The 22,809-nt window shown below is 33.1% G+C and overlaps 1 protein-coding gene across 1 annotated transcript; it reads right to left on the minus strand.

Annotated features, from left to right (window-relative positions):
* Positions 1–4,156: 4,156 nt before the first annotated feature.
* On the minus strand, positions 4,157–15,688 carry LOC147067844 (uncharacterized). Its single transcript, XM_085952479.1, has 6 exons — positions 15,676–15,688; positions 8,642–8,694; positions 6,124–6,220; positions 5,025–5,265; positions 4,380–4,709; positions 4,157–4,322 (listed from the first exon to the last, which is right to left on the minus strand). The coding sequence occupies exons 1-6, from the start codon at positions 15,686–15,688 to the stop codon at positions 4,157–4,159; spliced, it is 900 nt and encodes a 299-aa protein (XP_085808605.1).
* Positions 15,689–22,809: the final 7,121 nt, after the last annotated feature.

The following is a 22,809-nucleotide window of genomic DNA, read 5'->3' on the forward strand; positions in this document are numbered from 1 at the left end:
TATTAATATATTTACACTTGCGTGACTGTAAGTTTAGATTGCGTTACTTTATAAATTCATAAGATATTATGGCCAACTTATCCCATTCGGTGTACTTCTTTGAACTTATTTTAATAATTTCATGTAAATATAAATGTTATAACTTACGTTTTATTACAATCTTATTATTAATATTACATTTATTTTTATTTTCATATTTATAACTTATATTTTTTTATAATGTGGTAAGTTTCCTTCATATTAATAAATATAATTTTAAACGAAGTTATAAAAATATTGAAAAATAAGAAAATCGTGTTTAAAAAAGAAACATTATTTTATATCAGCTACAGCCTGAATTTATGTATCCACTTTTAAGTCGTGAATGCCTCTCGAAGATGATTTTAATTATCTTAGTCGTGTGTGGTTATGTGTATTACAATTTATACGTTCTTTTGCAAAATTTAATACCTACTAGATAACTAGATTTATGCAGTGATTGTCACTTCATTGAGCTATGCATCAAACTGATTACTATTTGAAGTTTTAAGTTTTATAATATTGATTGTTACTTGTTATAAAACACGAATTAATTAGATCTACCATTTTTTATCCTTACAAATTAAGAAATACATTATTAAGAATACAGTATTAAGAAATACATGAGCTTAAATAATAATATTTAATCCATATCAGAACACGCGTAACATTGTAAGAAGTTTAAGACAACAAAAATGGTGTATAATAATACTCAATTATTATTTAAACGTTAATACAAGCAATAGATTAATATCAGAGATTAATAAAAGCCGCCCCACGTTAGTAAGTTAATCAACGTAGAGCCAGTATTTAACAGGTAGCTGCTTTTAATTGATTTGCACTCGGGCAGGTAAGAAAACAATTTTCGCAACTCTACCGCACGCATTCATATTTTCTAATCTATTTAATACGCGGAGAACTAAATCTCGCCTCGGCTTTTCTATTGGACACATGTTTTTGTCAAATATGGTATTGCTATCAATAACGAATGACACGATGGTAAAAGCGAGCTTTTGATAAATAAACTACATTATGTTTATTAAGTACTATTTTATCATTTATCTATTATTCAGACACCATTAAATTAATTTAATGTATTGCCAAGTATGTATTTTTTAAACTACGAATCAATAATATATTATGCAGTGGTTTCAAAAATTTATGTCACTACGTCCCCTTTTTAGAAAAATTAATCTTTGCAACTCATCTTCATAAAATAATACAGTCACGTTTTTAAACGGTAAAAAATTGATTAATACAAAAAAACAGAAAAATAACAAGCTTTGACTATATGTATTCATTTTTAAATTAATTTGTTGTCGTTTTAAATAAGTTTATTTGTCGATTCTTCTAATATATTTACTTCGTTGCTTTGTTTCAAAATCATTGTGAACACCAGTTCAATGAATAAACCTTTTTTGTTCATTTTACTAAGTTTTAATATTGGAGCTTAGGAAAAGTCTAAGATCCGTTACCACACGTTTCCTGTTACATAAATTTGTTACGTAGATTACTATAGTAGGAATGCTGTAGCATCAGCTGAAAAAATGATTTCATAATTTACTCGTTTTACCAAAACTAGTTGTTTTTATAAAAATGAAGTATCATTTATTATAATATGTTAGATATCAAATTAAATTATAATTAAAATTTGTATGCTTGTCTCGAGAATTCTCGAGAAATAATACAAAAAATTATTTCTATTTCTCAAATAGAATCTGTTCAGCGGCAAAAATTTGGGCTGGAAGAACTCGTGCACTAAAATAAATCATGAATGAAATGGACCATAGTGAGATATTTCTCAATGATTCAATAAAACAATCTCTAATTCTCTCGAATCTCGAATAAAAGAAAACTCGAGACATCACAAGCTCTAATTATTGGAAAAACGAAAAATGAATTATAGCCTGTTTAACAAACTAAGTGACTAAACACATCTTTAAAAAATAAATTGTCTATAAATTATTATATGATTATATAAGTATTAATATATATTTATATTTTGAGGTCTTCGGTAAGTAATGCATCTATATGAATCTTCTTTATTTTGTTGTCACTTAAAAATATATATACAAGAAAATATTATTAATTGTTAACCTTTAAATTCATGATGGGAGCCCTTTAATACACATATTTTTTTTCTAATCGAAAACATTTAATGCTTAACATTATTTTAAATTAATAGTGACATCAGTGTTAATACTCGCATCAGCACAGTTTGTCCACTGCAGAAAACTTCAAGATTTTATATAAAATTTCATTGACACAAAAACTATAAATAATAATAAAGTTTGTTGCTGAAAGGCAGCACTATGCAATTAGCTATTAAATAAATATACATCTTCTCCTTCGTTTGATGGTGTTTCAATTCAACTTGAGCTTTGACCTCTTCCATCACATTTCTCCAGCCAAGACGATTCCCTGCGGCTTCTTTCTAGTAATCAACATTGAAAAAAGCTTTTGCGAGGCACTCTACCGACGTTGTGTTCCCAAGGAGTATACAGAGGATATATTAAAACACAAAAACCAACATTTGTTATATTATTTTATTAGCATTCACACTTATAAACATAACAGTCATATCACAATACTAATTAGATAACAAGTCGCATTAAAACATAAATCCTCATTCATAATAATAAAATATAACCATTTCTTCACAATTAAAATTATAATTTATATTTTAATAAAGTAATATAACATCTTTCAATAAATACAATACTTATGTGTGTACGTATTATAAAAATTTAAACATTATCTTAGTTTTGAATTGAGAAGCCAAAGTGGATGTGAATTTTAAAATTCCACCCTAGCTGCTAGGGTTATTGATTTTTCGTACATCTTTTAATGACTACTGGCAACTTAGTCATGTTATTCTATTATATAAAAGATGGCCATTCCCATAGACTAAAATACTAGATACCATAGATCATGGCCCCACAGGGGGAGGCTGACAGACCTCTAGCCTGGGGGACCAGGCTTAGAGGGGGCCCCGCGTGGCGGCCCGACGCGAGATAAACACATATCAAAAATTTGCTCCAACAGTAAAAAAAGGCGCTATATAGACGTTTTACAATGGTTGGGCGATGAAATTTATAATTATCGTGTGTAGATGCTCAGTGTTTTTAATTGGTTGTATTGAGAAATATAAAAAAAGCTAAAAATACATTGATATCCTTAATTTTACCTCAAAATCATTTGAAAAACGCTACTGTAGAGCGCCACACTCCCTTTAACCTTAGGAATAGGTAGGGGGCAAAGATTCTAGTCTGGGGGCCCACTTCCGGATGTGGGAGCCATGCTATAGATATGCAACTGAAATGTGGTACAATGCACAGGTGATTCAAAATTGGCTTTTTTTATTTGAATTTGTAATTTTATTATGCAAGCTGTTTATGTATTTATGAAAATAAAAAAAATATATTTTTATTATATTTTTTGTTTCTAATTCTCAAATATTATCCCATCTAAGATTCAAACTAAAATTTAGTTTTAAAAAACTAGTTCAAATAAATGAGGGGCAATTTTACTTGTACTTTTATTGTATAGGCATTGAACTTATAATAATAGCACTGTGTTGCCAATAATGCAATAATTGTTACATGTAAATTGTATGTATGCATTTCGCCGAATACATTATTGCATGAGGTTTGAACCGGTTACAGATGACAGTATAGTATTTAGACCAAATGACTCGTTGTTCGTGGAGCATTTGAGCACGTGTGTTTATTTAGATACATAGTTTATTTCTTGAGAGTGAATTGTGTTTCAAACAAATTGAAATAATTAGATAAATTGATATTAATTTATAACAAATGTAATGTTTTATAATAACATAGTAGTCTTTAGATCATTCAGAAATTTTCTGGTAGGTACCCACATTTTCATTTTATTATAAATATTATGATTATGTGGCATTACTGAATGACCTGTTCAATTGCCTGTTAAACTATAGTACGTATTTTAACCAAAGACTCCGCAGACTATAATAATTGTTGTAAAAATAATTTATCTGACTGTGTACCATAATTTTGTGACAGAAAGATGGCAACACTCCGTATTTAAGTCTATGAAAACGGCTGTCATATTATCTCAGATCGCTCAGTGGAAAAACGCTGTTGGTCATAACGTATCATTTTCAAAAATATCCAATATGTTTAGATGTATACCGCATGCCATACCCACCTTGGTTAATTATTTGTCTAATAAGTCTTGTCGAAGCAGCCTTTTGCGAAGGTGTTAAATCGTCTGTCTCTATAGGAAATAACACAGGACCTCCACTTGACTTACTATTTCCAAAATAACTAGAATAATCCGGTTTATGTACTTTAGGAGGTGGATGATGCGTCTGATGCGAATGCTGTGATTGGTGGGATTGGTGGGATTGGTGGGATTGGTGGGATTGGTGTGAATGTTTATTAAAACCAGAGGTAGCATAGTGCGAAAGCCCAGGAGTAGTAAATGGCTTTTTCTTTTGACGTTCTACTTTTGGTGTACCATAAATCGGCTTTGAATGATGTTCAGAATTTCTAATATGATCAAAATTAAACTTATGCGCACTCTGTGTTGGTATGGGCTTATGACTTGTTATAAAACTGTCACTGAAGCTCGGTGTAAGCGGTTGAAATCCGCTTTCAATAAGTTCCGGCTCTGAGAATTTATTTTTCTGTGACGCACGATATGGCGTAACACTTTTTATATCCGATTTGCCATAATTTAACGATTTAAAGCTTTCTAAATCGAAGCTCTCCGGGAGTTTAAGCTTTTCGCTTTCGAACTTTTTAGCGTCATTGTAAATATCAGATAGCGAACTACTAGATCCAGATGTGTATTTTATTGGACGGTTTTCTAATTTTGGAATCTTTTTGGGTTCACTACTGTATTCAAAACTATGCGGTTTTAAAACAACAGACGATTCCCTAAACTTTGGATAATTGGGAATCAATTTTAATTCAGATTCTAAATTATAATCGTGTTCTTTTGAAAACTGAGGATGTTCGGAATACATTAGATTTTTGAGGTCAGGGTTGGAAAACATAATTTTTGCTTTAGTGTTATCTAGTTGTACGATTTTCTTACTGCTTTGGCTGATGTGTTTTTGATTGATTATAGATATTGGAATCTCTTCTGGAACAGGATGTACGTTTGGACCTTCAGTTTTGACAACGGCATTAAAACCTCGCTTAGGATCTGCAGTGTAGTCTACGGAACGCACAGAGCCATCTGGTTCCAGCACGCTGTAATGCCCTGTAGAAACAAGAGAATTAGATATTTACAATATTATTTCATAATTTCAGGATGACACTATTTTTTCTTACAATATGTACATATCAAAGCGGTTGGACTACACATATAGAGAGTTTTAGCTTTTAGTATCTGAAATAAGATATTTAAAAATGATTATAAATCAATTTGTTATCCATGAGCGACAAAAAGTATTATTGACTTATAATAGAAAAATATATGTATTTAACTATCGATCTATATACGAGCTTGAAGCGGTCTTTCCTTCCACATGAAGTTATAAGATAATGTTGTACTCTAATATAGATTATATATTTCTGGTGAAAATTGAATATGTTACATTATATTTTTTTAATTGTACATACGCACTAACAATTTACAATAAACTCAAGTACTGAATATTATAGTAGCAATACTTATACATTTAATAAGTAATGGAATTAATGGTTTCACTGTTTTTGAGATTTTATTCAACGTCTTTAGGTTGTATAGGACATAGGTATATTATTATGTGTAGTAATCGAACCACTACATAATTATTAAAAAAACAATATTTCTAAAATAAAGTACCCTTTTTCGCCACATAAAGCCAGATTGTATGAACTGTCTCAATTTGCAAGGGGTCAAAATGGTTTTTATGCATGTGCCCGATAAATGAAGTTAAATTCGTTGAATATTCGCGTTACGTATTCCGATGGGTTAAGGGTTTCTATAAGGTGATACTACTGTCCAACAAGAAGATTAAGGCAATAGCCGGAAGTTGCTGTCGTCGACTAAATAGGAAGAGCTTGTTAGTTCACAGTTTTAACCCGTAGCTAAGAAGATCTTGTTGTACAGTATATCGTTTTATAATATGTTTACCTGTGACCAGATCTCCATCTCTCGACTCCCATTGTGACTTAACATCTCCCGTATGATAATCTTTGACGCCATAACTAAATGAATATGATGGATTAATCTGAAAGTTAAAAAAGAAACATAAAACTATCATTTTCGGTTCTTCTTAGCTTACTTATTACGTATGTGCTATTAATGATCATAACACATTTAAAATATTGCTATTATCTCTTTCTAGTTATCAATTTATTCTATCATCCACTTAGTTGAATATTTCATCATCCACTTAGTCGGACTACTCAGAAGACGATCTCTACCTTCCGCAGTGACCTTCGATGAACCTCTCTAAACTATTATTTTTTTGTTAAGGCTATGTCATCAAAAAACCTGGAAATATATTTTAAAGAGGTAATTAAGTTTACCATCCCTGGTTAACTTATCATTTACATGCAGCACCACATCTTAAAAGGACCAATTTTGTTCAATTCAATTCATAAATATAAGAAAACTATTTAACATACTATTCATAGTTTATTTTATTAAAAATATCGTAACTCTTTGATTCAATTTAACTTATTTTATTAGAGGCCATCCATAGATTGAAACCATATGCGGTTTAGATCCGTGTGCCATAGGTACTAAACTTATTATTTTTGTTCATGAATATTTATTTTCACTAAGTTTTTAAGTGTAAGAAGTGTATGGTATAAACGGATACGATGCTCATAATATACTCATATATGTCTATGAATGGAAATCATAAGTTTAGTACGTCACACGGTTCTAAATCGCATACGGTTTCAGTCTCTGGATGGGCTATTAATCTCAATTTCTTAAAATGTGTGTGACTTAAAAGTGAAAACAAAATATAAACGCAAAACGATAACGTCATAATAAATTATGCTACGACCATAAACAAGATTTGAAGATAAGATTTTTAATGAGATTAGGTAAATTATCAAAAATTATTTCAAAACATTCTAAAACATAAATTAATATTTAAAACAGTTACATTCGAAATCACATAATAAATATAATACGTTAATTCCGCATCACGTTAAAAATTGCAAAGGAAGCTCATAGCTTGGACATGTTAATTTATTGTATTTTTATAACTATTTCCGTTTATATCCTTTAGTATAAAAATACGGCAATATTTTTAATTAGGTGTTTGGTATTATAAATATGCTAATACTAAAATTATTATAAACTTATTATTGACAATTAAAATTGCCTTGTGTAATAACTTTCATCGCAATAGCATTCAACTGTCATTACAGTGATTCAATATAAGCTAATTAAATAATAAAATACTATGTAAGTGATCTCGTTGTATAGAAGTGTAGCTTTTTATTGCAAGTTTCTTACGTGAAACGAAACCTGGCTAGCGCACCGATCCGGCAAAATCAAAGAGAGTTCAACGCGTGCGATCGAAACCTGTTTGTTTATTTACTTGATGCGATTTCTGTATAGCAAGTTGTCCTCCGGGCTTCATGTAGGTACATATTAAAAGTAAGTATGGTTTTCTATAAAAGTAATCGATTTATGTGTGTATTATCGAAGAGCTGGGAGACATGAGCATAATGTTGACTTCATCGCTATTTACAACGGAGGTGGCGAGAGTAAAACGGATGTATGTAAATGCACATGTAGCTAATTTAAGTCAATTAACTCAAAAGTTAAATAATACTATGCATTTCTGAATTCTATAAAAAAAATTAAATATAATATTAAGAATGATGATTTGTTACTATTATCATATCTATTTTTGGTTATAACATTGAAGCTGGATTTGACATAAATGTGTATAAGTATATAAGTTATAAATTTTTCATTTCATTTATGTTATTCCCATAACTTCGACTAAAATTAGCGTAATGTATATTATATTTAATATTCTTGTATATATTATATTGTGTGTAGGTATGGGAAAATTGCGTGTAATTAATCTTTTAGCTTGATTGCCACTTCTACCTTGTGGGTTATCAGCTACAAAATTTAGTCAATGTGTTAATGCCATATTATGGATTCATACACACGTTCATAGACGATTTTATAACTATTCTAACAATAAACAATCCAACAATTATTTATATGTTTGTAACAAAGTAGCCGATTGTATAATATTTATTTTTTAGAAATATTTACATATTACAAGTATTATAGAGAGTTGTGTCCGTCTCAAATGAAAATTAAACTAAATCATTCATAGTGCTCGTAAATCAATTTTAAATAATAACATGTAATGAATACTTTAATCATATGATATTAAATTAAATTTGCTTAAATGATTATAGGTGTGTGGCATGTATTTATATTATAATGTGGCTAAAAACTAATCGAACATTAACAGTTTTATTAAATATATTTACAAAATGAGAGAGTTTTAAACCAGATCGGCAGCTTTTCTAACTTAACCAGTAGTTAAATAATGTTAAAAGTTTCTTTACCACGGTGGGAATAATAAATTTAATAGAAATATTTTAAAAACTGAGATCACAATAATTTATTTATAAATAATGTAAACAAAATAATAACTTACATAATCTGGTGCATACGAGTCGCTATCTTGTGATTGAGTTAAGGCTATGATTGCTGTGAATATGGAATACTGAAAATTTAAATTATGTTTTTCATTATGTATTAATTTAATATGATTAAATCAATATGATACTGAGATAATAATTCGAGAGACAGGTGTTCAATCAACAAGGTCACAATGAGTGCAAGTAATGTGATAAAGGATTAGTTGTTATAAGTTATATATTTAAAATTTATGTAGGTATATCTTATTTATTAATAGCTCTTACATACTATGCAGTTAAAACCACAAATCAAACGTAACCAACAACATAAATACTAAAATAAGAAACTACTTACCAATATCCCTATAATAATTAACAATAATAGCGTGTACAAAATATCGTGATTAGAATGTTCCGTTGCATTCATAAGCATTGTTAAATATGTATAAAACGAAACGATAAAGCTAACATTACGATTTGTTTGCAAAATCAAATGATAGGTTTGAAGTGAGTAAAAGCTTGCTGTTCTAGGAGTGACTTTCATTTCTAGTTCTACAGTATTTTCTCTTAATTCTAGCTAGCCTATAACTGTCACTTGTAACGATTCTTTCAAGAACCGCACGGTGAGAAGTTTTACCTTTGTATTGATTATGTTGTATGATAGTACAGAACGTCTGATTTTTTCTTAAAAATCCAAGTGATTTTAAATGTAAATAGTTAAAAAAACAAAATACACTGGTTTTATTATATCTTAACATAGTATATATTTACTAGTTAATAATTGATTTATTTGTAATATGTTTTTCTCGATCAATTAATAATAATATACTAAGCTTTTATTTTAATAGTTATAAAGGTATATTGCACTTCGTACCAAATCTCAGTAACCCTTGACGATTAATTTTATTCGTATAACATTGTACATGAACAAGCATTATATTTACACTATTTTAAAAGATTTTAAATACCGCATACTTATTCATTTATGAAAGATTATATAGTTTTTAATTATTGTTATTGTTAATCATAAAAAGCTTTTGCATTACGTTATTATCGAAGTTAAGAAATTAAAAAGGCCTAAGGAGTAATTTGAAACTTTACAGGAGATAACATTAAATAATAGTGTTTTCTATATTTAACATCACCCACGATGGCCGCGTGGCTTATGTGTTGGCCTTTCGCGTCGTGGGTCCCAGATTCGAATCCTGGGTTTGGCAAGTACACATATTGTTTTTCAATTTGTGTATGAGTCAGAGTATGGACCTAATAAGTTGAGCAAGTGGCTGACATATATTTCTCGTAAAAACAAAATCTGTCAATATAAACCTCCACCATGTGGAGGCCCATATGATCCTTTTAGGATCGGACATGGTCGGAAGAAGAAGAATATTTAAGTTCGTTATGAAATAAATCTTGTAAGTGCACTTTTGTGACGCAGGCTATGATATTTTAAAGAACACAAAACTATAAATAATTAAATTTCGTCAAAATGTCATTTACGGCTTTTCTTAGCGATGTATATAATCTATATCATTGATTGGAAAAACATACCTGGGCAGGTACACGAAACAGTATTATTATACTTTTATTTCAGCCATAATAAAATATATTATTTATTATGTAAATATTAAAATATTGTGTCAAACATAGTATATAATTACAATGACATTATATCATTTACATTTAACTAGGTACGACTTATTAATCCTAGGTACGGTATTTTTAAAATATTTTATTTATGTACCTAGCAATTAACTAATACGAAAATACTTCACAAACGGAAAATTAAATACTAATTTAACGTTAATATAACTTCAAAAGAGGTTAAAGTTAATTAGTTAATATGGTGTGATGAGTAACTAATTGTTATTTATTGTTAAGTTTAGTAATAAAATATTATTTCCTGAATGTTATATTAAAGACGGTTTATTTATTTTATCACATAATAGAAACAGAATAGATATAAATAAATATAATAGGTTAATCTGTTAATTATATGTATAAAACTTACTTTTAAAATCCACATGGTGTCAGAAAAATTTATCACGTTTATTTGACATGTATTGTTTACTTATTTACTACAATAAAGGATCAATGAACCGAACAATTGAATTATATCAGAAAAAAAAATGTGTGTAATGTCCAAGGTTATTCACAATGATGTCCACCGTGTGTGACCATGACATTTATTTATAAACAATATCTTTACACTACTCCATTTCACTTTTCCACCACTCACTGCCTCCGCAGAACCAGAGCTGGATTTGCCGTTAAAAATTATTTATATCTCGTATTTAAAAAAATATATATTTTACTAAGGATGAAAGAAGTATTATTTTATTGTACTGATTTTACTAAATGCTACCAAAATACGTATATCATTGCATGATACATGTATAATAATTAGTAAATCATGTAACGTATTACTAAAGTATTGTTAGAGTGCATGATGTGTTTGTTATAATTTTAATGGGTAGTAGAAAAAATTTTTATGTCAATATTTCAATTTAATAAATAAATCGATAGTCATAATATAATAATTATGACCATCTATATTGTATTTCCTGTAAGAAATGATTTTTTGCAATTTATTAATAATTACCACTGCTATTTTATTTACAGTATATTTTAGACTGGGTAATTTAATTGGATAACGATATTTTTCTTTTAAATTCAAATTCAAATTTGTTTTTTTTACATACTGTAAACATTAAAAATTATAAAATTAACACGTTCACAACATAACATTTAAAAACAAATACGTAGTATTAAAACAGTGTAAAGAAGAAATAAATATAGTATGCAGTATTACAAAAAAGAGTACCTATGAAAAGTAAAGTAAAAGGTACAAAAAATATAAAAAATATAAATTATAACGCATGGAAGCACACCGAGTGAGCTAAGTGGACCCTATTTTAAAAAATTATAAAACAACGCCCACCTATACTCATCCTCACGTAAGTGGAATATATCAACATTTGAAGCGATTTGGTTGAACAGAGCTATTGCCTTCCCAATTGGCATCACCAATGGAAGTTATACTATAATTCCTACGGTAGTCGAACGACAATGCGTTGGTCTATAATATCATACATTATTCAATTTGTATTTAAATCCATCGTATGGACCTAACAGGTTCAATAAGTAACTAACATCCATTTCTCGAAAAAACAAAAAATCTGTTAATACAACCTCTATACTGTGGAGGATCATATGATTTTTTTAGAATCGAACATGGTAAAAAAATGTGTGCTTGATGGTTAATCACAAAGACTACAACATAACTAGTGCAATGGCCTACTTAAAGACTTGCGGGCACTGGAAGTACCAAGTACCGAAAACGAAGGAGCTACGTTAAAGTTCCCACCACCACCCGTCATATATGCACAGCCGTGGATATGCACGGCCGCTTTCTATGACGCTTTAAACGTGTCTGAAATAAGTGATTTTAAGTGATCATTCCGTCCCGAGACGGAGCCACACGGGACTAATGCTGCAACCATGCACCGTATTGCTCAAAGAAGAAAGTTAAGAAAGATTTTTTTTTTGTTTTTTGGACTGGCTCTGCTGTCCGCTGACGTTAAGCGCTTTGTGTACCCGCATACTGAGTGTCACGAATTGGTCTTTTTTAGAATCGAACATGGTAAAAAAATGTATGCTTGATGATCAATCACAAAGACTACAACATCACTAGTGTAATGCCCTACTTAAAGACTTGCGGGCACTGGAAGTGGAGCTGTCAGAGTGGAAGGGTCTGCTTGAGGGTAATATTGATCACTTGCATAGTTCGTAAATTACATCTATAAAACTTCCTTGGCTAGAGCATATTTCAATTATAGAAGGTAGTACAGTATTGATAGTATACCTTTTATTTATGCTCAATATTATATTACTACATCTTATACATGTACAGGTTGGTGTAAGTTGTAGTCTCATATTTTTTGTGTGAGTAAATAAATAAATAGTACATGTACAATTCTATACCATCGTGTATGTTTACAATGATGATGAATTAATTTAAAGACAAGTTTTTCGAAAATATGACAGATCTTTATGATTTTATACAACACTGGGTGAAGTATCAGCTTTTGAGCATCGATGGAAAAAGTCATTCAATCTTCAGGGCCCACATGCGCCACGTAGTTCAAAATGGAGTTTTTATGCTATTTTCAGAGCATAAGCATGGATATTCCTTAAACAATGTAGATAATCTATTTATATATTTTTGAAGCCTTATTATCCTTTATATTTATTTTAAACATTTGATGACTGCATAAAATATTTTTATTACATAAAATAGTATTCTTTTAAACCTCTCGATCTAATTTTTTAGAATATAGTCATATTTCAGTACATCCATGTGCAGTGGTGTTAAGGTTTTTATGATTTATTAATTTTTAAACGCATTTATAAGACCATTAGTAAAATTGTTGTTTCATAATATTTACTATATTATAATGTTAACAACAATTTTACTAATGGTTTTATGAATGCGTTTAAATATTAATAAATCTATAAAATCTTAACACAATTACAATTTTGTTGTATTTTTATTCTTTGTATACTAAGTATCTACATATTTTTATGAGGTTTTTCCAAATTGTTTTAATGAAATAAAGAATGTCGCATTTTTAAATTTTGTGTAATATTGAATTGAAAATAGTTTTTAATTCAACTAGTATTAATGCAAATATTCAAACTACTTATATTGTGGCTGTACATAAGCATTATAATATGATACGAGTATCATGATTACTATATTATATACAATTTAAAGTAATATAATATAATTACTAAATCTAATAACAAAGAGATTTTTTTTTCATGTGAATTCGATTTCTCCTTTTGTTAGTTGAAGTTGAAAGCGCAAACAACTATATACGATTGTCATACTCAGGAGAGGTATTTTTAATTGATGGCTATCCAAATTTCTTTTATAAGTAACTCAATCTAGCCCTGTAATTAACAGCGCATATTATCTGCACCGGATAATATAATATAACTCATATGAAAAAGTGGTTTCGTCTACCTACCGTGTTTATGCAAATCATGGTTAGCAAAATTATAAATTGCAAAAAATTAATGTGAATCAAAATTAAACATGAATAATACAATTTTAATGAACCAGGCATTTGAGAGCGATAGTAACAGCTTATAATAGTATTAATATTACATAATAATATTTTAATTTAAAAAATGTGTTTTTAAAAACATTTTCCTTTGGCGGATTTAATAGATAAAGAAAGATTTATTACTTTACAAAAATAAATTATGCACACCTGTTAAAAATTGGTTACCCAATTTTATTAAAAAAATATTGATACAATCAAGACATATGTACTTATAAGAGCATATTATTCCCGATTAAATGATAACAAAACATATATGTAGTACCTACACAGTTGATGTTGATGATGAAATATTATATTTTATATTTTATTTAATTAAAATTAATATAATGTTTTCCCATAACGTCTTTTAAAGGGGTTGTCATAAATCTTTACTGTATTATCTAAATTCTAAGCATAATAACTCTGTGTGTCAAAATAATACAGTAGTTTTTAATCAATAATCGTTTAATGGTAATAATTAATTATACATATATTTTTTTTCATTAAAACAATATCTCAAAATATCAACAATATCAATAAAACACGCCCACAATAGCCGAATGGCTAATTCATCGGCTTATAATGTCGTGAGACCCCATGCTTGAATACTGGATCTGGCAAATATACAATAATATATTGATTATCAAATTGTGTTTGGAGTCAGAGAATGGACAGTATAGTATAGGTTAAACAAGTGGCTAACATCCATTTCTAGTAAAAACAAAAATCTTTTAATACAAATCTCTAGTCTCTAGAGGCCTATATGATTTTATTAGGATCGGACATGGTAAAAAAATAGGGTCGGTGGTCAAAATAAAATAAAAATAATGTTGTTTATTTTTTTTAGTAACAAACTATGTTGTACATAATATTATTAAGTTAGTGTTCACATTGATCGAATTCGCGATCCACGGTTTTAAAAGCAGACATTCTGACACTCAAACACGGTAAGCGACTGCTTCAAAATAATAAAAACAACAAAAGCAATAATCCTTTTCTAATTTAAAAAAAATGCCTTCGTGAAATATGAATACCTACAATTTTATTATAATGTACGGTGTATAGTTTTGTAATACTATATTACACAGTTTATAGGTTTTTGAATACTTTACTGTTTCACAGAAGTATCGATCTAAAGTAGATATAGTATATTTATAAAATTTAAGTAGGTAATATAAAATAAATATACGTTAATTTTCCATATTATGTAGGTAAGTATATAATATAGAATAATGAATAACGTGTAAGGTATCCCAATAAATTTATCATAAAAATATTTTTACTTATTATATTTTAAACCTGCGACGGTGGGATGTATGCAACTGATTCTAAAATACACAATATGAAAAATGGAATGATTTTTTTTTAATATTTACAAATAATCACAATAATTAATAAATATTATTAATACGCTCATTTATAGGAAGCTTGTAGAACAAGTAGTAGCACTGAAATCTCGTTCTTGTACTGTTTTATTACACCACATGTCAACATCAATTTTATAATGTATCACTCACCGGTTATTTAAAACGACGATGATCATTTTCCATTCAAGAACGGATGGTTAAATGTCTGTCAGGAAATTGTATTTTTTCTCTCTTTTGACTTTATAATGGTGGCATCTTGTGGATGTCGCCTACATCAACCATTTTTATACATTATATATTGACTAATAAATATGTGGAATTGTGTTAAACAAATTCATAAGTTAATGTCGATTTATTAATTGAATGGAATGTATATATTTTATCTACCTAAATATCATGCAGGTATCGTGTATCAATTAATTTTTGATGCCATTCAAATAATATGCAGATATTAAATTAAATGTAATTGATGATCGAGACAACACTGACTGCAGCAGGTCCGTTACTATATTTATTTATGCACTCTGTATGTCTGGAAATCAATGCTAGAGAGAAGACCATATTATCATTCACCTGGTAATTCCATTGTATCGAGATTCGTTCAACTTCTGCAGTGTTCTAATACTCCAAAAACGTTATATTGAAAAAAAAAAGATTGACCACAAAGATTGGTGATATTCTTTTATCAATTGCGATACAACTCAAATCGAATGTTTGCGTTATTAAATTCTCCTCCATTTTTAACAGCAATAACAGCTTCAACGACCCCCTTTACTTTACTGTTCCAGCTGATCTATGAATCCTCTTGCCTTTTGCATCCTACCTGGGTCTTCAATTATTATTACTTTCGAAACCCGTTTTTTACCATACTATGGATTTGTTATGCTTAACTAAGTTGCAGTAGATTAATATGTATTATAAGATTTTCATTATATGGTATATCAAAACATTTTATTTCTGCTAATTTCCAAAAGTTACCTTCTGAAATGGCCTTTCACAGAAATGGTACATACCTTGTTACTTTACTCTGTATCGGTGTCGATGGCTTATTTTGATTAATATAAATTAACTGTAACAATAATTCTAATAATGCATGAAGTTGCATTACACCTATGTAGTTGAAACTAAATTTGATTCAATAAGAAAGTGCATTTTTCATTGTATACATAAAATACAATCATTTCTCTCAAATACTTTAAGTAAATCTACTATTTCATACTTTCATTGCAGTCTTCACCTGTCAATTACAACGAAAGATGCATTTTTCTCAAGATGTTACTCTTAGACTTTCTAGTCTTCATATGGAGTGTACATACATTTTGCGTTGACTTTTAAGTGAGTAAAAGTGCTTAATAAATTATTTTTCTCCATTTTTTATATTGGAAAGAATTTGAGAAGTTATCTCTTTAATCATAGTTAATGTAGGTATCTAATCAGTAACACGTGACGTTATGGTTTACATTAACTTGTCTGGAAAGCGACACAATTTATAAATTCGAAAAAAATGTAGGTACACATCACTATTGATATAATTCAGTGATTTTCAACCAGTGTTTTGTGAGGATATCTCAGACGTGTCGCTAATATTTGTTGAAGACTATTATTATATGTGAAAATGTGTTATTATGTAAAGCAAAATATTTTAATATCATAATTTTCATCTGTTGCGAAATCCTAATTATGTAATTTTTATGTGAGTTGTTGAAATACACTGTTATTAGTAAAATCACGAAATGTATTATCTTGATGATAAAACGAGTAAGAAATATGGTTTTCAATCCGAATATCACCGTTTCCGCTCTAGGAAAAAGTTTATAGTTGTGTCAAAAAGCAATAATATAAAAAAACCTTAGTTAACCAAAAATCTCAAAAACACACTTATAAAAAAAACCTAATAAATATGTTGAACCGAATAGAACTCGAACAGCAAGAATCACAGAATAGATTAATAAAATATAGTGGATCAACACTTAGCCTTGAAATTGCGCTTAATGCAATTTATTCTACTGCACACAAATTGCATAGGGTACATATATTTGTATCGTGTTCTCATGCTCGGCGTAGTAGTTAGTAGTAATAGTAATCATATTCAAAACTATTGAGCTTCACGCGTACGTTTATGTTTACAGAAATACGAAATCCAATCACGCTGAGCTGCGCGAGAGGGCGACGGTGGACTACACTGCCACGCGATGATAACCTTCGCTCAGTTGAACGTCAACCTGAGCGACGCCGGCTCGGCGGAGTTGATTGAGACTATGCAGTCCGCGGGCATGTCTCTGGCGCTGGTCCAGGAACCGTACCACTGGGGCTCTGAAAAGGGCCCCAAAGTCACTGAAAAGGGACTTGGGTGCGCGGGCCTTGTCGTCAGTGCCAGATGTGCAGAGCCAAAGGCTTGTGTATTCGCTCTTGACCCCCGCCTTGGCGTGCTGTCGCTCTTGCACCTGTCAACTGAGCTAGTCGCGTGCGCGGATATAAGCTTTCCCGGAGGAGGCAGCGTGGTGGTTATCTCCGCCTACTTCAGCTTTAAGAGCACAAAGGAACACGTGGCATCAGTGCTCGACGGCATTCTACGCGCAGTTGGTGACAGGGATGTCATCATCTGTGCGGATGCCAACTCGCAATCCCCCCTCTGGGCGCCCGTGGATATCCCCATGTGCGACGCAGACGTCATCGAGGAGCTGGTGCACCAGCACAACCTGGTCGTCCTCAACGACCCCAACAGCATGCCGACTTTTGTGTCGCACGCAAACCGCGGAAGCACCCACATCGACATCACCCTGGCCACTGAGTCCGTCGCGAGACGAATCAGCGGCTGGAGAGTCCATGAGAGCGCTTCCATGAGTGATCACCGGTTGATCACTTTTGAGCTGGCCGCTGACTCCTCGCACAATGGCGTCTCTGACGTATCCCCACCCCCGCCTACGCGATTTAGAACGCGTGACGGGAATTGGGAAAAGTTTGAAGAGGTGCTTTCCAAAAAGCTTGACAGGACATCTAGAACCCGTTTTCCGGACCTACACTCGGCCGCCTCACGACTGACTGCAGACATCACCGGATCAGCCGAAGCTTCACTCGGACGCTGCAAGCCCAAGCCACCAAGCCAGTCGCCGTGGTGGACGCAGCATGTTTCGCGCCTGCGTGACCTTTTCAGAAAAGCACGCAAGGCCCACCAACGTGCACGCCTGCGCAAGCAACCACCTGCCTCCATCGATCCCCTTGCAACCATGGCCAAATCCACCCGAATGGAATACAAGAAAGCAATCACTCAAGCCAAGAAAGACTACTGGCGTAACTTCGTCACCGTCGAGGGAGGTTCGGACCCCTGGGGTCCTCCATACCGCGCATTGAGGCTGGGACTCAGACCGACGAGCCTCTTGTGCGGTATCGAGAAACCGGGTGGCGGATTCACCAGTACTGAGTCTGAAACGGCTGCGGTCCTACTCGAGGCTCTCATCCCCCTGGATGATGTATCCAGGGATGATGACGCCATGAGGATGGCCCGCTTCGAGGCTTCTCTTCCCATCGACACGGATCACTCATCGTTGCCTTCCGAACAGGAGATCAACCACATCGTACGCACGTTGATTGTTGGCAAAGCCCCAGGCCCGGACTGCATTGACAATTTACTTGTCAAACGCACATGGGCCATCGCCGCGCCAGAGATTACAGCCCTCTTCAGTGACTGCATCAGGAGCGGCACGTTCCCCGACTGCTGGAAGAGGGGCTTACTTAAGGTAATCCCCAAAGCTGGCAGCCGAGAACCATCTAGTCCCAAAGCCTACCGCCCTCTAACACTTCTGCCCGCTCTGGGCAAAGTGCTGGAGAAGCTACTGTGCCGCAGGATTGAAGCCCACCTGGAGACACATTCGCCGCTTTCCGATAAACAATTTGGATTCAGAAGAGGCAAATCAACAGTCGACGCCATAAGGAATGTGATTGCCATTGCTGAAAATTCCCGCCGTAAATACGTCCTAGGAGTTTTCCTGGACATTGCAGGTGCGTTTGATAGTGCATCCTGGCCTCTTATACTTCAAAAGCTCCGGCTGAAGAGACTACCAGGAAATTTGTTCGCGTCAATTCAAAGTTATTTCACCAATAGATCGATCGAGTTTCGAGTTGGATCAACCACAATAGAGAGGAACACCAGCATGGGATGTCCCCAGGGCTCAGTCCTCGGGCCCCTTCTCTGGAACGTACTCTTCGACGATCTCCTTAGAATTCCGCTTCCAACCGACTGTACTGTCATCGCTTACGCAGACGATGCGCTGCTGCTGGTCCAGGCCGACAGCAGGGCGAAGATTGAGAGCACCGTTGGCGAAGCCTTAGCATCAATTGAGGCTTGGGGTAGATTAACTAGACTATCATTCGCACCTTCCAAGACAGAAGCCATTGTCCTCAAAGGACCGAGACGTCTTAGCTGTTCGAGACTACCCACAGTCCGATTCGGTGACACGAGAGTGAAAGTGTCGAAGATCGTCACCTATCTAGGCGTCAAAATGGACACAATGTTGAATTTCCTACACCATGCAGAAACCCAAGTCCACAAGGCTGGGGTGGCCTTCCAGAGGATCGGCCGTATGGCTGGTGAAGGATGGGGCTTAAAAGTAAGGGCGCTCAAGATCGCCTATGGCGCCATTTTTATGGGAATCGCGGCTTATGCCGCCAGTGCTTGGTGCCCGCGCATTCCCAAAAGTGTCAAACTTAGAATCTCTCTTTTAAGAGGACAGCGCATCGCGCTCCTGTCCATTACCAAGGCCTACCGTACTACCTCAACTGACGCGCTCCCGGTCCTGGCCGGCATTCTCCCACTTGACCTGCACATTCAGGTCAGCGGCGCTTCAATATTGCTCCTCAAGGGCGAGGAGGCCGACGTTGGTGATTTTCACCTCGTCCCCCCCCCCTCGGCTAGCTGGCGAAGGAGTAGCATTATTGAGGCGCAGAATTAGACTCATGTCGCTCGATGCGGCCTTTAAGACCTGGCAGCGAAAGTGGAACGAATCGACCAAGGGCCGGCACACATATACGTTTTTTCCAGATATACAGTGGCGAATGGAGATAACCAAATACCTGACTCCAGACCATTACACCAGTCAATTTGTGACTGGTCATGGTGGATTCGCTGGCAAGCTCTTCGAGCTTGGACTTGCAAACCGTCCGACATGTCCATGCGGAGGGGAAATACAGGATGCCAACCACATCCTATGGGAGTGTCTGAGTATGTGCTCCGAACGGGAGGAAATGCTCAGGTCGGTCCAACCAGCTGTTGGACCCATCGGCCCGTCCGACCTGGTTGCTACTAAGGCCAACTATCTTGCTTTCAAAAAATTTGCGGCGTCTTACTACGGGCGTGAAGATCTCTTCACATAAATTTTGCTGCCTGTATGATTAGCTTCGTTCTTTAATTTAATAAACAAGTAGCTTCTTTTTTTTTTTTTTTTTAGTAATTTCCATGTGCTTTTTCTCTCCCTGGCACTTTGCATTAGAGTAAACTCAGTCAGAGCTCACTTTGAGCGTAGCAATCTAAGTCTTGGGCATCTTCTCCCAGGACACTCCCAGGCCAATTCTTAGATGCTTCACATCACCAATTGATGGGTCCCGTGATACTCTCGATTAAGACCGAGGGTGGTACGGGGCGGGTTTGGTGGAGGGACTTTAACTTCAATGCCAAGAACCAAGGTTTTGTGGAACCACCAAATAGAATTTACGCCATACAAATCAAGAATACAAAGCGGGCCGACTGTCATCAAAATATTGAATGCGCATTTATTTACGTGACAAACTTTAATGCATATTATAATACAGATGTAACTATTGAAATATGTAATATTTCTCTACACTCAAGATCCGTACGCTGTTAAACCACACATGTTAGGGTAAACCGGTAGTCATTAATTTTCTGAAAAAAAAAAAACACACCCAGAAAATTATATTTGTTTGTTCGAGTGCCACTCGTGATGTAGCAAAAGTATGTTATTTCTATAATAAAGACTTTAACATTCTTAAACCTATTATTATTGAATATAAAAAATGGCAACAATATTTAAACTTACAAGATGTGAGTAGTAATTTTTAAAAGGATTCCCAGACACACCAACTGTAGTGTAGATGATACACGCTTACCGCTTTTCTATGGTGGTGTAACTATTTAACAAAGAAAATGAAGGTATTTAATTCACCCGATCTATGAAGCGACGATTCGTAACTAAATGTATGGTTGATCCACTATATATTTAAATACACAATTAGTTGGGAAAATAATTTACGACCATTCATCGTAGGTAAAACTATCTGCCAAACAAAGCTTCAAACTTTGGTAACACTATTTCCTATTGAAATCGTAGTAAAGGCTGATAACTTTTGTACTATTTTCGAGACAAAGTAACTAGTGGAGAAATTGCCTGTTTCAACTATCTATGTACACATAATCGAGAGAAAGGGTGGGTACCGAGATCACGTTGTTAGATTTTTCTTGGTCTAGTATTAATTTTATCGCCATGTAATAAACTTTATAGCGGTCAAATGGATTGGAATTTCTAGTTTATTTTTTATTTTACATAGATAATGTAAAAGGTATCGAAGCAGGATACTTAATAAATTAATGTTGAAATAGGTAATAATATTACTTTACTAATTCATTATTATACAGAGTTTTGTTTTATTTATAGTGAATTTTTGCGCTGTAATAGTATATTATAATAGAACATTACAATAATACTCTCTCCGGTAGACTAATGAACTGTTCTTTTACTTCTTGTCCCATTCGCTTTTGGACATTAATTACCATCAAGGTAATCTTTAAAGTCTCCTATCTGAAATAGTAATGTAAAGCTACACGCATCATGGATGTTATTTAGCCAAGAAATGCAGAGTCGTCTCCTGCTACGTACACCGTTAATCAATCTTTGGATAGTAAACTAAAGAATGTTGTACCTACTTCTTTCTTCTCGTAATGTGGCCAATGTACTATTAATTATTTTCTGGTATTGATGTTAAGCAGAATAATTCGATCGTTTCCCACTGGTTTAAGGATGTTAACATCACCCTATCAATTCAATCAATTTTGAGACTTCATCTATACCAGTGGCGAAGACACCTCACTAAGCAATTATTTAAAATCATCCTAATTAAGTAATCAGTAATAGATTAATAGAGGTTTAATTAAATTTAAAAAACCAACTAACACCTTTTAGGTTGACATTATATGTGTATCTACAATAGTAGTAATAATATATTCAGCAACAACAATATTCGGCGGTGTATTTTACGTGAGTAAGCGCATGTGCGAAATTCGTATACGAGACGCATCAATTCCACTGCCCACGAGAGGAATGCAACATGGATATGACATGTATGCAGTCGTGCAACAAAGACGCAAACTCATGCAATTTTATGTGCATCTGACAGATAGATAAAACAAGACAAATAGGTATTATAATGTAATTATTATCACTATCTTAATTCCCGTATGTATCCCCTTAACTGGTTAAGTGGCCAAAGCGTCTTTGGACGCCCTAATTACACCAATTCTTATGTTAATTACTATCAATTAACTAATTGCGGCATAGAAAGGATTAAGTATGTATGTATCCCCTTAAGTATATTCCCTTAAGTATGATTGACAAGTACCTATCAATGCACTATAACTGCCATAGCCTACGTATTTTCCAAAGTCAGACAAGGCTTCAAAAACTTTCTATATTTCCT

This window comes from Rhyacophila brunnea, unplaced genomic scaffold, assembly GCF_057557595.1.
Source record: "Rhyacophila brunnea isolate RB1 unplaced genomic scaffold, BYU_Rbru_1.0 scaffold_3, whole genome shotgun sequence".
NCBI lineage: Eukaryota > Metazoa > Arthropoda > Insecta > Trichoptera > Rhyacophilidae > Rhyacophila > Rhyacophila brunnea.